This window comes from Hyperoodon ampullatus (assembly GCF_949752795.1).
Source record: "Hyperoodon ampullatus genome assembly, chromosome: 4".
Taxonomy (NCBI): Eukaryota; Metazoa; Chordata; class Mammalia; order Artiodactyla; family Ziphiidae; genus Hyperoodon; species Hyperoodon ampullatus.
The window spans coordinates 13,219,871-13,238,474 of NC_136917.1; the positions used below are offsets into that span (position 1 = coordinate 13,219,871).

At 44.3% G+C, this 18,604-nt stretch overlaps 1 protein-coding gene across 2 annotated transcripts in view; it reads right to left on the reverse strand.

Annotated features, from left to right (window-relative positions):
- The window catches only part of SLIT3 (slit guidance ligand 3), a gene marked incomplete at its 5' end in the record, with an annotated part of 578,559 nt that overhangs the window by 13,434 nt on the left and 546,521 nt on the right, over positions 1–18,604 (reverse strand). For both annotated transcript variants that reach the window (XM_079702652.1, XM_079702651.1), the window contains 2 exons: positions 10,544–10,674; positions 12,651–12,891. In XM_079702652.1, the coding sequence (XP_079558778.1) occupies positions 10,544–10,674; positions 12,651–12,891 (372 nt within the window). The remainder of the gene's footprint in view (positions 1–10,543; positions 10,675–12,650; positions 12,892–18,604) is intronic.

Genomic DNA, 18,604 nt, shown 5'->3' on the forward strand with positions numbered 1-18,604 from the left:
GCTGCAACGAAGAGTAGCTCCCACTCACCACAACTAGAGAAAGCTCATGCGCAGCAATGAAGACCCAACACAGCCAAAAATAAATTAAATGAATTTATATTAAAAAAAACCAAAAGTGAAAAAGAAGTTACAACAGACACGACAAAAATACAAAGCACCATAAGAGACTACTGCAGGCAACTATATGCCAATAAAATGGACAACCTGGAAGAAATGTAGAAATTCTTAGAAAGGTACAATCTCCCAAGATTGAACCTGGAAGATATAGAAAATATGAACAGACCAATTACAAGTACTGAAATTGAATCTGTGATTAAAAAGCCCCCAACAAACAAAAGCACAAGTCGAGACGGTTTCACAGGCAAATCCTACAAAACATTTAGAGAAGAGTTAACACCTATCCTTCTGAAACTATTACAAAATATTGCAGAGGAAAAAACACTTCCAACCTCATTCTATGAGGCCACCATCACCCTGATAGCAAAACCAGACAAATATACCACAAAAAAAGAAAATTACAGACCAATATCATTGATGAACATAGATGCAAAAATCCTCAACAAAATACTAGCAAACCGAATCCAACAATACACTGAAAGTATCATACACCATGATACACGGTGGGATAAATCCCACCATGATCAAGTGGCATTTATCCCAGGGGTGCAGGGAGTTTTCAGTATCTGCAAATCGATCAGTGTGATAACAAACTGAAGAATAAAAACCATATGATCATCTCAGAAGATACAGAGAAAGCTTCTGAAAAAAATTTAACACCTATTTATGATAAAAACTCTCTAGAAAGTGGGCATAGAGGGAACCTATAGGGGCCTCAACATAATAAAGGCCCTACGTGACAAACCCACAGCTAACATCAGACTCAATGGCGAAAGGCTGAAAGCATTTCTTCTAAGATCAGGAACAAGACAAGGATGTACACTCTCACCACTTTTTTTCTTCTCTTTCTTTTTTTTTTTTTTTTGGCCACGTAGCATGACATGCGGGATCTTAGTTCCCTGACCAGGGATTGAACCCACGTCCCCTGCATTGGAAGTGTGGCATGCTAACCACTGGACCTCCAGGGAAGCCCCTTTCAGCAATTTTATTCAACATAGATAGCCACAGCAATCAGAGAAGAAGAAGAAATAAAAGGGATCCAAATTGGAAAAGAAGTAAAACTGTCACTGTTTACAGATGACATGATACTATACATAGAGAACCCTAAAGATGCTACCAGAAATCTACTAGAGCTCATCAGTGAATTCAGTAAAGTTTCAGGATACAAAATTAATACACAGAAGTCTGTGGCATTTCTATACACTAACAACAAAAGATCATAGAGAGAAATTAAGGGAACAATCCCATTTACCATCACATTAAAAAGAATAAAATACCAAGGAATAAACCTACCTAAGGAGACAAAAGACCTGTACTCCAAAAACTATAAGATGCTGATGGAAGAAAGCAAAGATGACACAAACAGATGGAGAGATATACCATGTTCTTGGATTGGACGAATCAACTTTGTGAAAATGACGATACTACCCAAAGCAATCTACAGATTCAGTGCAATTCTTATCAAATTACCAATGGCATTTTTCACAGAACTAGAACAAAAAATTTAAAAATTTGTATGGAAACACAAAAGCTCCTGAATAGCAAAACAACCTTGAGAAAGAAAACTGGAACTGGAGCAATCAGGCTCCCTGACTTCAGACTATACTACAAAGCTGCAGTCATGGGCTTCCCTGGTGGCGCAGTGGTTGAGAGTTCGCCTGCCGATGCAGGGGACACGGGTTCGTGCCCCGGTCTGGGAAGATCCCACATGCCGCAGAGTGGCTGGGCCCGTGAGCCATGGCCGCTGAGCCTGCGCGTCCGGAGCCTGTGCTCCGCAGCGGGAGAGGCCACAACAGTGAGAGGCCCGCATACCGAAAAAAAAAAAAAGCTACAGTCATCAAAACAGTACTCTACCGGCACAAAGACAGACTTATAGATCAGTGGAACATGATAGAAAGCTCAGAGATAAACCCACGTACCTATGGTCAATTCATCTACAAGAAAGGAGGCAAGAATATACAGTGGAGAAAAGACAGTCTCTTAAGTAAGTGGTGCTGGGAAAACGAGCCACTTGTAAAAAAAAAGTGAAATTAGAACATTCTCTAGCACCATACCCAAAAATAAACTCAAAATGGATTAAAGACTGAAATGTAAGACTGGATACTATAAAACTCCTAGAGGAAAACATAGGCAGGACACTCTTTGACATAAATAGCAGCAATATCTTTTTGGAGCAGTCTCCTAGAGTAATGAAAATAAACCCAAAAATAAACAAATGAGACCTAATTAAACGTAAAAGCTTTTGCACAGCAAAGGAAACCATAAACAAAATAAAAAGACAACCCACAGAATGGGAGAAAATATTTGCATACGATGCAACTGATAAGGGATTAATCTCAAAAATACACAAACAGCTCATACAGTTCAATATTAAAAATACAAACAACCCAACCAAAAAATGGGCAGAGGATCTAAATAGACATTTCTCCAAAGAAGACATACAGATGGCCAAAAGGCACACGAAAAGATGTTCAACGTTGCTCATTATTAAGAGAAATGCAAATCAAAACTCTGATGAAGTATCACCTCACACCAGTCAGAATGGCCATCATCGAAAAGTCCACAAATAATAAATGCTGGAGAGGGTGTGGAGAAAAGGGAACCCTTCTATACTGTTGGTGGGTACGTACTTGGCACAGCCACTATGGAGAACAGTTTGGAGTTTCCTTAAAAAACTAAAATTAGGACTGCCATATGATCCTGCAATCCCATTCCTGGGTACATATCCGGAGAAAACCGTAACTCAAAAAGATACATGTTCACTGCAGCCCCAGTGTTCATTGCAGTGCTATTCACAATAGCCAAGACATGGAAGCAACCTAAGTGTCCATCAGCAGATGAATGGATAAAGATGTGGTACATATATATAATGGAATGCTACTCAGCCATAAAAAAGAATGAAATAATCCCAATTGCAGCAACATGGATGGACCTGGAGATTATCACTGTAAGTGAAGTACGTCAGACAGGGAAAGACAAATATCATGCTATCATTTATACGTGGAATCTAAAAAAAATGACACAAATGAACTTATTTACAAAACAGAAACAGACTCACAGGCATAGAAAACAAACTTATGGTTACCAAAGGGGAAAGGTACAGGGGAAGGATAAATTAGGAATTTGGGAGTAATATATACACACTACAATATTTAAAATAGATAAATAACAAGGATCTACTGTATAGCACACGGAACTATACTTAATATTTTATAATAACCTATCTGGGAAAAGAATCTGAAAAAGAATATATATATATATATTTATATATACACACACACACACACACACACACACACATATACACACACATAACTGAATCACTTTGCTGTACACCGGAAACTAACACAACACTATAAATCGACAATACTTCAATTAAGAAAAGCAAAAAAAAAAATCATTTGCATTTCTATACACTAATAGTGAACTATCAGAAAGAGAAATTAAGAAAACAATCCCATTTACAATCACATCAAAAAGAATAAAATACGTAGAAAAAATTAACTGAGGAGGTATAAAACCTGTACAATTAAAACTGTTAAGACATTGATGAAAGAAAGTGAAGGAGACAAAAATAAATGGAAAGATGTTCAGTGCTCATGGATTGGAAGAATCAGTAGTGTTAAAATGTTCATACTACCCAAAGCAGTCTACAAATTAAGTGCAATCCCTATCAAAAGTCCAGTGGCATTTTTCACAGGAATAGAACAATCCTAAAATTTGTATGAAACCATAAAAGACTGAATAGCCAAAGCAATCTTGAGAAAGAAAAAGCTAGAGGAATCACTCTCCCTGATTTCAAACTATATATATTACAAAACTATAGTAATCAAAATAGTGTGATACTGGCATAAAAACCGACACATAGATCAATGGAACTGAATAGAGAGTGCAGAAATAAACGCATGCATATGTGGTCAATTAATTTACAACAAAGTAGCCAAGAATATAAAAAGCAGAAAGGACAGTCTCTCTTCAACAAATGGTGCTGAGAAAAGTGGGCAGCCACATACAAAAGTACGAAACGGTACCACTATCTTACACTATCTACAAAAATTAACTCAAAATGGATTAAGGACTTGAACATAAGACCTGAAACCATAAAACTCCTAGAAGAAAACATAGGTGGTACGCTCCTTGATATTGTCTTGGTGATGATTTTTTGGATTTGACACCAAAAAGCACAAAAAACAAAATAAGTGGGACTACACCACACTGAAAACCTTCTGGGCAGCAAAGGAAATCATCAACAAAATGAAAAGGTAACCTAGTAAATGGGAGAAAGTATCTGCAAATCATATATCTGATAAGGGATTAATATCCAAAATATATAAAGAACTCATACATCTCAACAGCAAAAACCCAAACAAACTGATTAAAAAATGGGCAGAAGATTTGAATAAACATTTTCCCAAAGAATTCATAGAGATGTCCAAAAGGTGCTCAGCATCACTAAGTGTCAGGGAAGTGTACATCACAATCACAATGAGATGTCACCTCACACCTGTTAGAATGGCTACTATTAAAAGGAGAAGAGATAACAAGTGTTCATGAGGATGTGGAGAAAAGGGAACTCTTGTGCACTATTAGAGGGAATGTAAGTTGGTGCAGCCACTATGGAAAACAGTATAAAGGTTCCTCAAAAACTTAAAACTACCATATGATCCAGCAGATCCACTTCTGGGTATTTATCTGAAGGAAGCAAAAACACTCACTAAATATCTGCACCTCCACGTCCATTGTAACATTACTTACAATAGCCAAGACATGGAAGCAACCTAAGTGTCCATCAATGGAAGAATGGATAAAGAAAATGTGGTATATATGTATGTACAATGGGATACTATTCAGCCATGAAAAAGAAGCAGATCTTACCATTTGTGACAACATGAATGGACCTTGAGGGCATTATGCTAAGTAAATAAGTCAGAGAGAGAAAAGCAAATACTATATGACCTAACTTGTATGTGGAATCTATTGTAAAACAAAACAAAATGAAAAAACCTGAGCTTGTAGATTCAGAGGAAAGACTGGTTGTTGCCAGGGGTGGGGAGGTAGGCGAAATGGGTGAAGTGGGTCAAAAGGTACAAACTTCCAGCTATAAGACAAATAAGTCCTGGGGGTGTTATATACAGCATGGTGACTACAGTTAATAATATTCTATATTTGAAAGTTGCTAAGATGGTAGATCTTACAAGTTCTCATCACAAGAAAAAAATATATAACTATATATGCTGATGGATGTTAACTAGACTTACTGTGGTGATCATTTCACCATATACACAAATATCGAATCGTTGTACACCTGAAACCAATATAATGTTACGCATCAACTATATCGCAATTAAAAAAATTAAAGGATTGATTCCAAATGGAAACTTCCCATAACCTTGTCTGTGCCAGTAGGTGCTTGTGGGTTAATAGGTCACCTTCTTCCTGGCGTATCCTAACCAGGGTCTCCTGGAAATAATGCCTAAAGCTGGTGGTTTTCAAAGGGGGTCCCTGGAGGTTTGGTGTGGGCAGTGATGAAGGTTCTGATTTCTTACCACCACCTTGCAAATCACAATGGTTCCATTTCTACTTTTATTTATTGATTTATTTTAAATCTGGGCCTTTGAAGTATGGATGGGAAAAATGGCTTTGCTGCTACAACAGAGAAAAACGTTGGGAAAAGGAAAACAAACTCAAAACCAACCTGCTCTGAACTCTTAAAAGAGACGATCCTACTGTGGTTCCAAGGCCCAGGAATTAGCCTCCTGGAAAGATACTCAGGGAAGTATCAGGGATACTTCAAGGGAGAGAGGAGGCTCTGACAGTCTTCATTGTTATCCTCTAAGCTCGATGAACCAGCATCGAGTGGGAAGTGGGAAGCTTTGGCGGTGCCAGGGCCAGGCTGGGCGGCCCCTGTCTGGGACTGGCATGAGAACATATGTTGGCCAAGAGTGGCCCATAGAGTTCTCTTCTGCTTTTAACGACAATTGTTGGGGGCCCGGGGAGGAGACGTGTGTTGAAAGCTGAACTAGGCTGGGTACTTGCATTCTCTCATTTAACCCTAACACGCCCCAGGTGGGATGTACCATTTTTTCTCCATTTTAGAAATGAGACCTAAGGCTCAGAGACTATGTCTAGTCTGAGGTCTTAAAGTGGGGCTGGTAGAAGCAGGACTCAAATACAAGCTCCCAAGGCATAGGACCCCACACCACCCTGGGATGAATGGTCATTCCTCGATGCACTAGGTGTGCTCACCTGGATGCTGAGGTGTGACCACTAGATGGCGACAGAGCCTCACAAAGAGTTCCCAGGATTCAGGTCAGGCAGCAGCCTGAGACCTCGGCCGGCGCCGCAGCAACCCTGGACTCCTGGACCATCGGAGGAGGGCCATACTCCCTCTCTAGGCCCCGCCTTTCATGCCCCAGCATGTGGGAGAGCGGGTTCTGGTGGGAGCCTGGCCTGGATCTAAATCGCAGCTCTGCCACTTCCTGGCCTCTGTGCCAAGGATGCATCTGAGCATCAAGTTTCTCATCTCTGAAACAGGAGTGATGACGCATGTCCAGGGCTTGCTGATAAGAAAAAGACCTGGCAATGGATGGGTTTGTGGTAATTAAGACAAAGGGAGCATGCACTGCTTGCCAAAGAGAGGTCTCCTGGGGTGTTTTAAAATGGCCAACATTTAAACCCTGAAGCATTTTACACAGAAACCCTGAATTTCTAGCTTCTTTTGAGAATCCTCTTTCCCACACAGCTGCAGCTGCTAGAGCCATACCCTCCAGGCTACCACAGTCCCCACCGCCCCCTACTGGGCCTCATTTCCCCCAAGTCTGTCAGCTCACTCAGCCCCTTGGGCCTTGCAGGCAGGGGAGTTTGCTCCTCAGACAAATCTTGGAAGTGAGGAACAGTGCAGTCTGTCCCCATTCTGGGGCAGGTAGGGCTTGGGTGGGTTTTTGTGTATTTCCCTCGGGCCTGGAAGAGAACCTCACCACCTGTGACTCCCGCTGGGCACCCCCAGGAAGGAGGGCATGGAACCCAGCTGCTCCAGGTCTGTACATCCCTGCTGGGGAGCCACGGTGGGCAGAAGTCTGCAGGCTGCCACCTCCCCTGAGTAGATCAGCCTTGGTTTGCCTCCCTGGCTCTGAGGCTTTGGAGGCCAGAGCTCGCTGCTGTGACTGAGGAGGAGATCTCATGTTGAGGCTGGGATGGCCTCCTGGTCCCACCAGCTGCTGGTCAGCTGGGCCTGTGCCCTCTGTTAACCCCGGCATGGCTTCCTCGCATGCCGATGGAGTCTCCCCTTCCCCAGAGCCTGCGGAAATGCTCATGAGCCATAGCTCACATCTCAGCTCAAACATCACCTCTTCCTCCAGGGAGCCTTTCCTGGTCCTCTAAGCAGAACCAGCCATCTGCTGCTTCTTCACTGTGCCCACAGCATGCACTGGCATCTCCTGTGAGACCTATTTTATCCTGCTTAGGCAACAGTTGCTTATTTACATGTCTGCCTTCCTCCCTGGATTGTGTTTTCCTGAACGCTGCAGCTCCTACACCCAGCCCAGGACCCACACGAGGTGCTGTAAACAGCTTCTGGCAGGAAAGAACTCTCGCAGGAGGCCCCCTTTGTCTTGTCACTAACCTTAAATTTGCACCCGCATGCTCTACTCATCTCCATCCCCAGCACACCTTTCAGATCTTTTGATTGCATAATACTTTGCCTAATCTGTTGGTTCTTTCCATAGATCAAAGAAGTAGAAATGAATAAGTAATTAACAGATGACCAGATCTCTTCCCTAGCTTCCCCCTTCAGTAATCTCACAAACTGTAAGCAAGATAGCATCCAAAGAAAAATCACAAGAAGTCGACAAGCCTGTACACAGTAGGAGATGGTGATGACTGTGACCTCCCTTTCTCAATGATTACCTGAGACTGCTTCTGTTTTTCCCTTGAAAACTTTCACGGCCAAGCGGAATCTTCAGATGTGGTTTTGGGGGGACACTGAGTCCACCATCTCCCCAGATTGCCAGCATTCTGATTAAAAGCAACTTTCCTTTCTATCAACATTTGCCTATCTCGAGTGTTGATTTTTGAGCAGCAAGCACCTGGCCCTGATTCAGTAACAATGCCTGAGAGACGTTTCTGAGGTGAGTGAAAGCGTGCAGTGTTGGGGCAAAAGCAGGGCTGCCTAGAGAAAAGTATTTGGATGTAAAACCATTTTTTTTTTTGGCTGTGCTGCATGGCACGTGGTGTCTTAGTTCCCCGATCAGGGATCAAACCCGCCCCCTGCACCGGAAGGTCGGAATCTTAACCACTGGCCCACCAGGGAAGTTCCCGCAAAACCATTTTTAATATGAGACTCTTAGAGACTTGGGCCCTTTAGGATTTGGGGCTGAAGGGCACTAAATATCTGTCACCAGGCTTGGCATGAGGATCCTGGCAGGAACAGCCTTTACTTGGTTCCTCCCATGGGTAAGAGAAGGGGCCGGGGGTCTCCCCAGGGCCACCGGCTAACTCTCACCTGACTCCCTGACAAGGGCTGGAGATGGCAATTCTCTGGGTTCCTGATTCATTCCTCCCACCCCGATTAAGACAACAGCAGAGCGTCCCAGCATTCCTACCAACAACACACCTCTCTACCAAACCAACAGCCAACATCAGCGTGGGAAGGTCCCCAGGCTCTGAACAGAGCCCAGCTGCTCCAGAGTCTGGCTGTCACCTTCTGTCCTTCACCTGCCCACATACAGGCTCCACTTGCCAGGTGCTTTCTCAACCCTCAGCCCCCAGGAACACCCCTGGAGGGACGTGGTGCTGTCATGCACAGCACACCGGGGAGAACACGGACGCAAGAGGTGGAGTAGCTTGGCCAAGCCCAGGTGTGTCTGACGCCCCAGGCTTTATGGAGGGCTGCCCTGGCCCTGGCCCTGCCCCCGGCTCTCTCTCCCCTGCACTTCACCCATGACCAGCAGCCCCAGGAACAGAAATGTTAGGAGGCCCTGGCTCCAGGGAACTCTGAGGCTCCCGGGACATCCATGGTACCTGCTGTCCTAACCTGGCTGGTCTTCCCTCCAGCCACCCTCTGTCGTGAACCTTCTGCTGGGGTCGCTGCCTTTTCATTGTCCCTCAGGCGTGTCGCTGCTGTTCTCCCAGCCTGCCGGCCCACACAAATTCTTCCAGACCCCTTGCACATGGCTCCTTCTCCAGGAAGCCTTCGTGGGTTAGCTGGCACTTCTCAGACTCACCTAGGGTCTCCTTAAAACCGGTGGCTGGGCCCGACCCCAGAGCTTCAGAGCCCTTCGGAAGATGTGCATTTTTCTAACAAGTTCCTGGCTGCTGTTGCCGCTGCTGCTCTGGGGCTTCACCTCGAGAACCACTGGTGTGCACCAATGGTTTTCAACTGGGTTTGTTGGAGGCGTATTGGGGGCCTTCGTGAGAGTTTGTGTGAAGGAGGAAACTTTGCTCCCCCCAGCTCTGCAGGGCAGCTTTGCTACTGTGCGTTTCATATGATGGAGTTCCATGTAAAGTTTTGATTAAAGAAGGGATTTAGTTATTGGGAAAAAAGGCTGCCCTGCACTCACCCTGATCAAATGTGCTCTCGCTTCCAGAGGGGAGGGGCTGGCCTCTGGATGTGGATCTCTCTCTCATCCTATGTTTTCCCCAAGTAATGGCTCTCCTTCCACAGGAGGTTCTATGTGATTTTAAGTGTAACACAGACAAGCAGTTCTCACTTGAGGAGCTACTTTTATAAGTATCATAAAAATATTTATCACTAAAATCATTTTTAAATGTTAATAGTTTAGAATTCATTTCACTGAGAAGTAGGAAAAAGTTCTAACATGTTGAACTAGCAGAGCTGTGATTTCACAGATGACATTACTCAAGCTGAAGCTAAATTTAAAAAGTGAACAGATTTAAAGCCGACGTAAGGTAGCGTGTTAGGTAACAGCCCAGCTGACATACTGATAATGTAAAAATCAGGGTGATGGTTGGAAAGACCGAAGTTTAGGAAAAACTGTCCTTTAGAACAGTTTGAAAGTCACTTGAGGAGTCCTGCTCCCTCTGTGCTCTGGAATTTCTTCCCCTTGAGTTCCACGCTCATCTCCCCGTTTTCTTTCTTAAACTAATACAAGATTAGGATGACGTTTTGAAAAGGGCATCTCGTTAAGCAGCCTCGTCCCCATTGGTGCACAGGCTCCGGCCCAGTAGCCAGCTGGCCATGTATCTTATGGTAATGAGGTGTCACCTCCCCACGGGGCCTGCCTTCCTCCCTTCCACTCCTGCCTCTTCCTCCGAGACCGCCTCTCTTGCTCCCACCCGCCACTCTGTGCCAGCCGAAAGTGTGGGGTGGGGGGCAGGGAGAGGCGGCACCAAAGCCATCCTGGCATCTTCTCCTAGTGCTGGAAGCAGGCGCGAAGATGCGAGGGGGCTTGTGCAATGGGGTCCTCACCTGTACACCGTGGTCGGCGGGGAGCTCAGGCTGTCGTAGACGAGCCTCACATGGCCCTGGTACAGCTCCAGTGCCAGGGGGTCATTGTCTCCCTTGTAGAGAAGGATGCCGTTGTCCTTGTCCGTGGCCACCTGGAGGGAGTCATGAGGGTCAGGGCTCCCCTGAGTCCCCAGCTCTCCCGTCCCCGCCGCACAGAGCCCTCTTCCAGGCGGCCTCTTCTGAACGAGCCCTGGATCTGAATTCATTTCCTTATTTCCTCCTTCATCTAGTCTGTTCATTTTCATAAGGACGGCCTATACTTAATGCTCCAGCAAATGCTGATTGAGCAATTCAACAAATATTTTTGGAGTCCCGTTTATGTGCTGCTATGTTTTTATGTACGTGTATGTGTGTGTGTGTGTATACACATATATAAAAATGCCTGGAGCCCTGAGCTCTGATCTAGCCTCTTGGGGCCTTGGTCTCTCTGTATAAAGTATAATAACAATTATAAACAAAATACTACCCGTTACTACTTAATTCTGTGTTTACTATGAACCAGGCACTGTGTTACGTGTCACCTAGGGAATTTTTTTAAAACACAGTGTCTGGGCTTCACCTCAAACCACTTGCAAACAGATCTCTAGAGGCCAGACCCAGGCAAAGATACGAAGTGCCCCAGGAGATTCTAAAGTGTTGCCAGGCTGAGAAGCACTGGTTTCAAAGCTGCTGCCCAGAGGGCGTCTGTTTGCCAGGCACAGGGCACCAGGGGTGGGGCTCTCTGACCAGCCCCTTGGCTCCCACTGCCTAGCCCAGGAGCAGCTGATGTTGGCCTGGGGCCAGACCTTGGCAGAGGCCAGGTCCCTATAGGAGTCCTTGCCCACGAAGCTGACGGTGAGCAGGGGGTCTGATAGGACACTGGGCTGTCCGGGGCACCGGGTGCTGCTCTGGTTATTGGGATGTAACACTTGCATCCCTGGGTGTCTGGGACTGAGGGAGGAAGGCAGGACGGCGATGAGGGGACCAGGAGTGAGGGCAGTGATGGCAACCAGAGCTTCTTTCTTGTGTGCACCTGGGGTCAACCCCCATCTCAGAGGCCTGCCTGCTGGACTGTAGGCTCTGCGAGGTGAGGCCGTGTGAACTTTCATACATCTCTGCAGCCCCGGTGCCTCGAATGGTACCTGGCAGGGGTGGATGCCCAGTGGATCTTTGTTGAATGAATATTTTCTCCATAAGCTTAAACCTGGGCTAGTGTGGCCATAACCAGAAGGAAGAAAGGGCCTTAGCTAATGCTATGTGGCAGAGCCACTAACTGGCCTGCAGCCCCTAGCGGTGTCTCTGGGGTCCCCCCTGCCCACCGAGCCTACAGGCAGGGGCCTGCTCTTTATCAAACCCCTTCCCTTCTCCCTCTGCCCCCCAACAGCACTGAGGTCACCCAGAAATGTAGTCTGGAAGAACTAGTCAGGTCCATAGGTAAGGAACTCGACAGAAGTTAGTTGGAAAAGAATCGGGTTCATACTGAAGGGTTTCCTGTTCCCTGCTCCCTTGTGCCTCTGGGCCTTTGCACATGCTGATCTCTGAGTCTCGAATGCACCACCCCCCTTCATCCTGCACCATCAGCCCCTCAGCCTTCCGCCCTTCTCCAGGCAAACTCCTTCTCATCCTTCAGATCTCAGCTGAGTTCTCATCGCCTCTGGGGAGCCTTCCTTGATTCTTCCCAGCAGGCTGGGATCACTGCCCCGCCCATGTGCTCCCACAACACCCAGGGTTGTCATGGTCCCTTTTCTTGTCATCCTGCCCTGAGCAAGGGGCTTCGCCTGTCTTGTCCACCATTGAATCCCCAGTGCACAGTGTCTGGCATGTAATAGTTGAATGAATATTTCCTAGAGAAAAGAATGAATGAGGCTGGAGTGGGGGCTGCTCTTTGCAGTGAGAGCTGGTCAGGAGCTGTCTATAGAACCCTCTGGACAGAGCTGGTCCCAGTCCCCCCAAGCTGAGTGTTGTCCCTTATGATGTGTAGGGAAGGGGGCAGGACTGCTGCGATCTGGGGCATCCCAGCTGTTCTCGGAACAATCAGAGCTTGGGGGCACGTTAGGGTCCTTCCAAGGGCTGGGTGGGTGGGGCGCACCTGCAGGGAGATGTTGGCCTGGGGTCGGACCTTGGCGGAGGCCAGTTCCACGTAGGAGTCCTTGCCCACGAAGTTGACGGTGATGAGCTTCTCACACCTTGGGCCAGCGAAGCCCGGGGGGCAGCGGCAGGTGGGCTCCTGCTGCACCACGATGCACTGGGCCCCGTTCTGGCACTCGTACTGGTCGCAGGGGCTTGTCTGTAGCAGGACCATGGGCGGGGGGTTCTCGCAGTAGAGCCCGCTGGGAGGGAGGAGAGGAGGATGGGGGGAGGGAAGATGGGGAACGGTGAGAGGAGACATCAAGTTATTTAGGCCAAAGAGCCACTAGCAGAGACCGTGGCATGAGAGGGAACTAGTTCCAGCGCTGCTAGTGACTGGGGCAAGTCCTGATCCTTCTCTAAGCTCCAGATTTCCCATTTTTAAAATAATGGGGTCAGACTAGAGCACAGGTCCTCAATTTCAGCGTCATCAGAATTGCCTGCAATGAATTTGTTGAAAGTGCAGATTCTCACCCAGCCATGGATCAGTGTAAGCAAAATAGGGTACATACACACAAGGGAATAACACTCAGCCTTGAAAAGGGCATTCTGACACATGCTGCAGTATGGATGGACCTTGAGGAGATTATACTAAGCCAAAGAAGCAGATAGAAAAAGACAAATGCTGTCTGATTCCACTCATATAAAGTACCCAGAGTGGTTAAACTCATGGAAACAGAAAGTAGAATGGAGTCTGCCGGGGGACTTCGCTGGTGGTTGAGGGGTTAAGACTCCCTGCTTCCAATGCAGGGGCATGGGTTCAATCCCTGGCCAGGGAACTAAGATCCCACATGCCACGTGGTGCGACCAATAAATTAAAAAAGAATGGTGGCTGCTGGGGCCAGGGGAGGGGGAACAGGAAAATGTTGTCTAATTGGGTACAGAGTTTCAGTTTGCTAGATAAAAAGAGTTCTGGAGGACTTCCCTCATGGCGCGGTGGATAAGAATCTGCCTGCCAATGCAGGGGACATGGGTTCAATACCTGGTCCAGAAAGATCCCACATGCTGCGTAGCAACTAAGCCCGTGCACCACAACTACTGAGCCTGTGCTCTAGAGCCCACAAGCCACAACTACTGAGCCCATGTGCCCTAGAGCCCACATGCTGCAACAACTCAGCCCGTGTGCTGCAACTACTGGAGCCTGCATGCCTAGAGCCCGTGCTCTGCAACAAGAGAAGCCACCACAATGAGAAGCCCATGCAGTACAACGAAGAGTAGCCCCCATTAAGAGAATTCAGCACCACCAAACCAGCTTTACAACAAATGCCAAAGGAACTTCTCTAGGCAGGAAACACAAGAGAAGGAAAAGACCTACAAAAACAAACACAAAACAATTAAGAAAATGGTAATAGGAACATACATATCGATAATTACCTTAAATGTAAATAGATTAAATGCTCCAACCAAAAGACATAGACTGGCTGAATGGATAGAAGAATAAGACGTATATATATGCTGTCTACAAGAGACCCACTTCAGATCTAGGGACACATACAGACTGAAAGTGAGGGGATGGAAAAAGATATTCCATGCAAATGGAAATCAAAAGAAAGCTGGAGTAGCAATTCTCATATCAGACAAAATAGACTTTAAAACAAAGACTATTACAAGAGACAAAGAAGGACACTACATAATGATCAAGGGATCAATCCAAGAAGAAGATATAACAATTGTAAATACGCACCCAACATAGGAGCACTTCAATACGTAAGGCAAATGCTAACAGCCATAAAAGGGGAAATCGACAGTAACACAATAATAGTAGGGGACTTTAACACCCCACTTTCACCAATGAACAGATCATCCATAATGAAAATAAATAAGGAAACACAAGCTTTAAATGACACATTAGACAAGATGGACTTAATTGATATTTATAGGACATTCCATCCAAAAAAACAGAATACACTTCCTTCTCAAGTGCTCGTGGAACATTCTCCAGGATAGATCATATCTTGGGTCACAAATCAAGCCTTGGTAAATTTAAGAAAATTGGAATTGTATCAGGTATCTTTTCCGACCGCTACACTATGAGACTAGATATCAATTACAGGAAAAAACTGTAAAAAAAAATACGAATACATAGAGGCTAAATAATATGCTACTAAATAACCAAGAGATCACTGAAGAAATCAAAGAGGAAATAAAAAAATACCTAGAAACAAGTGACAATGAAAACACGACGACCCAAAACCTATGGGATGCAGCAAAAGCAGTTCTAAGAGGGAAGTTTATAGCAATACAAGCCTACCTAAAGAAAAATCTCAAATAAACAACCTAAACTTAAACCTAAAGCAATTAGAGAAAGAAGAACAAAAAACCCCCAGAGTTAGCAGAAGGAAAGAAATCATAAAGATCAGATCAGAAATAAATGAAAAAGGGCTTCCCTGGTGGTGCAGAGGTTGAGAATCCGCCTGCCAATGCAGGGGACACGGGTTTGATCCCTGGTTCAGGAAGATCCCACATGCCGCAGAGCAACTAAGCCTGCGTGCCACAGCTACTGAGCCTGCGCTCTAGAGCCCGTGAGCCACAAATACTGAGCCTGTGTGCCGCAACTACTGAAGCCTGCATGCCTAAAGCCCATGCTCTGCAACAAGAGAAGCCACCGCAGTGAGAAGCCTGAGCACCACAGTGACCCAATGCAGTCAAAAATAAATAAATAAAATAAATAAATTTATTTAAAAAAAAGAAATAAATGAAAAAGAAATGAAGGAAACAATAGCAAAGATCAATAAAACTAAAAGCTGGTTCTTTGAGAAGATAAACAAAATCAATAAACCATTAGCCAGACTCATCAAGAAAAAAAGGGAGAAGACTCAAATTAACAGAATTAGAAATGAAAACGGAGAAGTAACAACTGACACTGCAGAAATATGAAGGATCATGAGAGACTACTACCAGCAACTCTATGCCAATAAAGTGGACAACCTGGAAGAAATGGACAAATTCTTAGAAAAGCACAACCTTCCAAGACTGAACCAGGAAGAAATAGAAAATATAAACAGACTAATCACAAGCACTGAAATTGAAACTGTGATTAAAAATCTGCCAGCAAACAAAAGCCCAGGACCAGATGGCTTCACAGGAGAATTCTATCAAACATTTAGAGAAGAGCTAACACCTATCCTTCTCAAACTCTTCCAAACTATAGCAGAGGGAGGAACACTCCCAAACTCATTCTACAAGGCCACCACCACCCTGATACCAAAACCAGACAAAGATACTACAAAAAGAGATGTCACAAAGAAAGAAAACTATAGGCCAATATCACTGATGAACATAGATGCAAAAATCCTCAACAAAATACTAGCAAACAGAATCCAACAACACATTAAAAGGATCATACACCATGATCAAGTGGGGTTTATCCCAGGAATGCAAGGATTCTTCAATATACGCAAATCAATCAACATGATACATCATATTAACAAATTGAAGGAGAAAAACCATATGATCATCTCAATAGATGCAGAGAAAGCTTTCAACAAAATTCAACACCCATTTATGATAAAAACCCTCCAGAGTGTAGGCATAGAGGGAACTTTCCTCAACATAATAAAGGCCATATATGACAAACCCACAGCCAACATCGTCCTCAATGGTGAAAAACTGAAAGCATTTCCACTAAGATCAGGAACAAGACAAGGTTGCCCACTCTCACCACTATTATTCAACATAGTTTTGGAATTTTTAGCCACGGCACTCAGAGAAGAAAAAGAAATAAAAGGAATCCAAATCAGAAAAGAAGAAGTAAAACTGTCACTGTTTGCAGATGACATGATACTCTACATAGAGAATCCTAAAGATGCTACCAGAAAACTATGAGAACTAATCAATGAATTTGGTAAAGTAGCAGCATACAAAATTAATGCACAGAAATCTCTTGCATTCCTATACACTAATGATGAAAAATCTGAAAGAGAAATTAAGGAAACACTCCCATTTACCACTGCAACAAAAAGAATAAAATACCTAGGAATAAACCTACCTAAGAAGACAAAAGACCTGTATGCACAAAACTATAAGACACTGATGAAAGAAATTAAAGATGATACAAACAGATGGAGAGATATACCATGTTCTTGGATTGGAAGAATCAACATTGTGAAAATGACTATACTACCCAAAGCAATCTACAGATTCAATGCAATCCCTATCAAACTACCAACGGCATTTTTCACAGAACTAGAACAAAAAATTTCACAATTTGTATGGAAACACAAAAGAGCCTGAATAGCCAAAGCAATCTTGAGAAAGAAAAACAGAGCTGGAGGACTCAGGCTCCCGGACTTCAGACTATACTACAAAGCTACGGTAATCAAGATAATATGGTACTGGCACAAAAATAGAAATGTAGATCAATGGAACAGGATAGAAAGCCCAGAGATAAACCCATGCACATATGGTCACCTTGTGTTTGATAAAGGAGGCAAGAATATACAATGGAGAAAAGACAGCCTCTTCAGTAAGTAGTGCTGGGAAAACTGGACAGCTACATGTAAAAGAATGAAATTAGAACACTCCCTAACACTGCATAAAAAAATAAACTCAAAATGGATTAAAGACCTAAATGTAAGGGCAGACACTGTAATATAAACTCTCAGAGGAAAACAGGCAGAACACTCTATGACATGAATCAGAGCAAGATCCTTTTTGACCCACGTCCTAGAGAAATGGAAATAAAAACAAAAATAAACACATGGGACCTAATGAAACTTAAAACTTTTGCACAGCAAAGGAAGATATAAACAAGATGAAAAGACAACCCTCAGAATGGGAGAAAATATTTGCAAACGAAGAAACTGACAAAGGATTAATCTCCAAAATATACAAGCAGCTCATGCAGCTCAATATCAAAAAAACAAACAGCCCAATCCAAAAATGGGCAGAAGACCTAAATAGACATTTCTCCAAAGAAGATATACAGATTGGCAACAACCACATGAAAGGATGCTCAACATCACTCATCATTAGAGAAATGCAAATCAAAACTACAATGAGGTATCACCTCACACCGGTCAGAATGGCCATCATCAAAAAATCTACAAATGATAAATGCTGGAGAGGGTGTGGAGAAAAGGGAACCCTCTTGCATTGTTGGTGGGAATGTAAATTGATACACTTACTATGGAGAACAGTATGGACGAGGTTCCTTAAAAAACTGAAAATAGAACTACCATATGACCCAGCAATCCCACTACTGGGCATATACCCTGAGAAAGCCATAATTCAAAACAAGTCATGTACCATAATGTTCATTGCAGCGCTACTTACAATAGCCAGGATATGGAAGCAACCTAAGTGTCCATCGACAGATGAATGGATAAAGAAGATGTGGCACATATATACAATGGAATATTACTCAGCCATAAAAAGAAATGAAATTGAGTTATTTGTAGTGAAGTGGATGGACTTAGAGTCTGTCATACAGAGTGAAGTAAAGTCAGAAAGAGAAAAACCAATACCGTATGCTAACACATATATATGGAATCTAAAAAAAAAAAAAGGTACTGATGAACCTAGGGGCAGGACAGGAATAAAGATGGAGACATAGAGAATGGACTTGAGGACGTGGGTGGGGAAGGGTAAGCTGGGATAAAGTGAGAGAGTGGCATGGACATATATACACTACCAAATGTAAAATAGATAGCTAGTGGGAAGCAGCTGCATTGCAAGGGGAGATCAGCTCGGTGGTTTGTGACCACCTAGAGGGGTGGGATAGGGAGGGTTGGAGGGAGGGAGATGCAAGAGGGAGGGGATATGGGGATATGTATACGTAGAGCTGATTCACTTTGTTATACAGCAGAAACTAGCACACCATTGTAAAGCAATTATACTCCAATAAAGATATTTTAAAAAGAAAAAAAAAAAGAGTAGCCCCCACTTGCAGCAACTAGAGAAAGCCCGCGTGCAGCA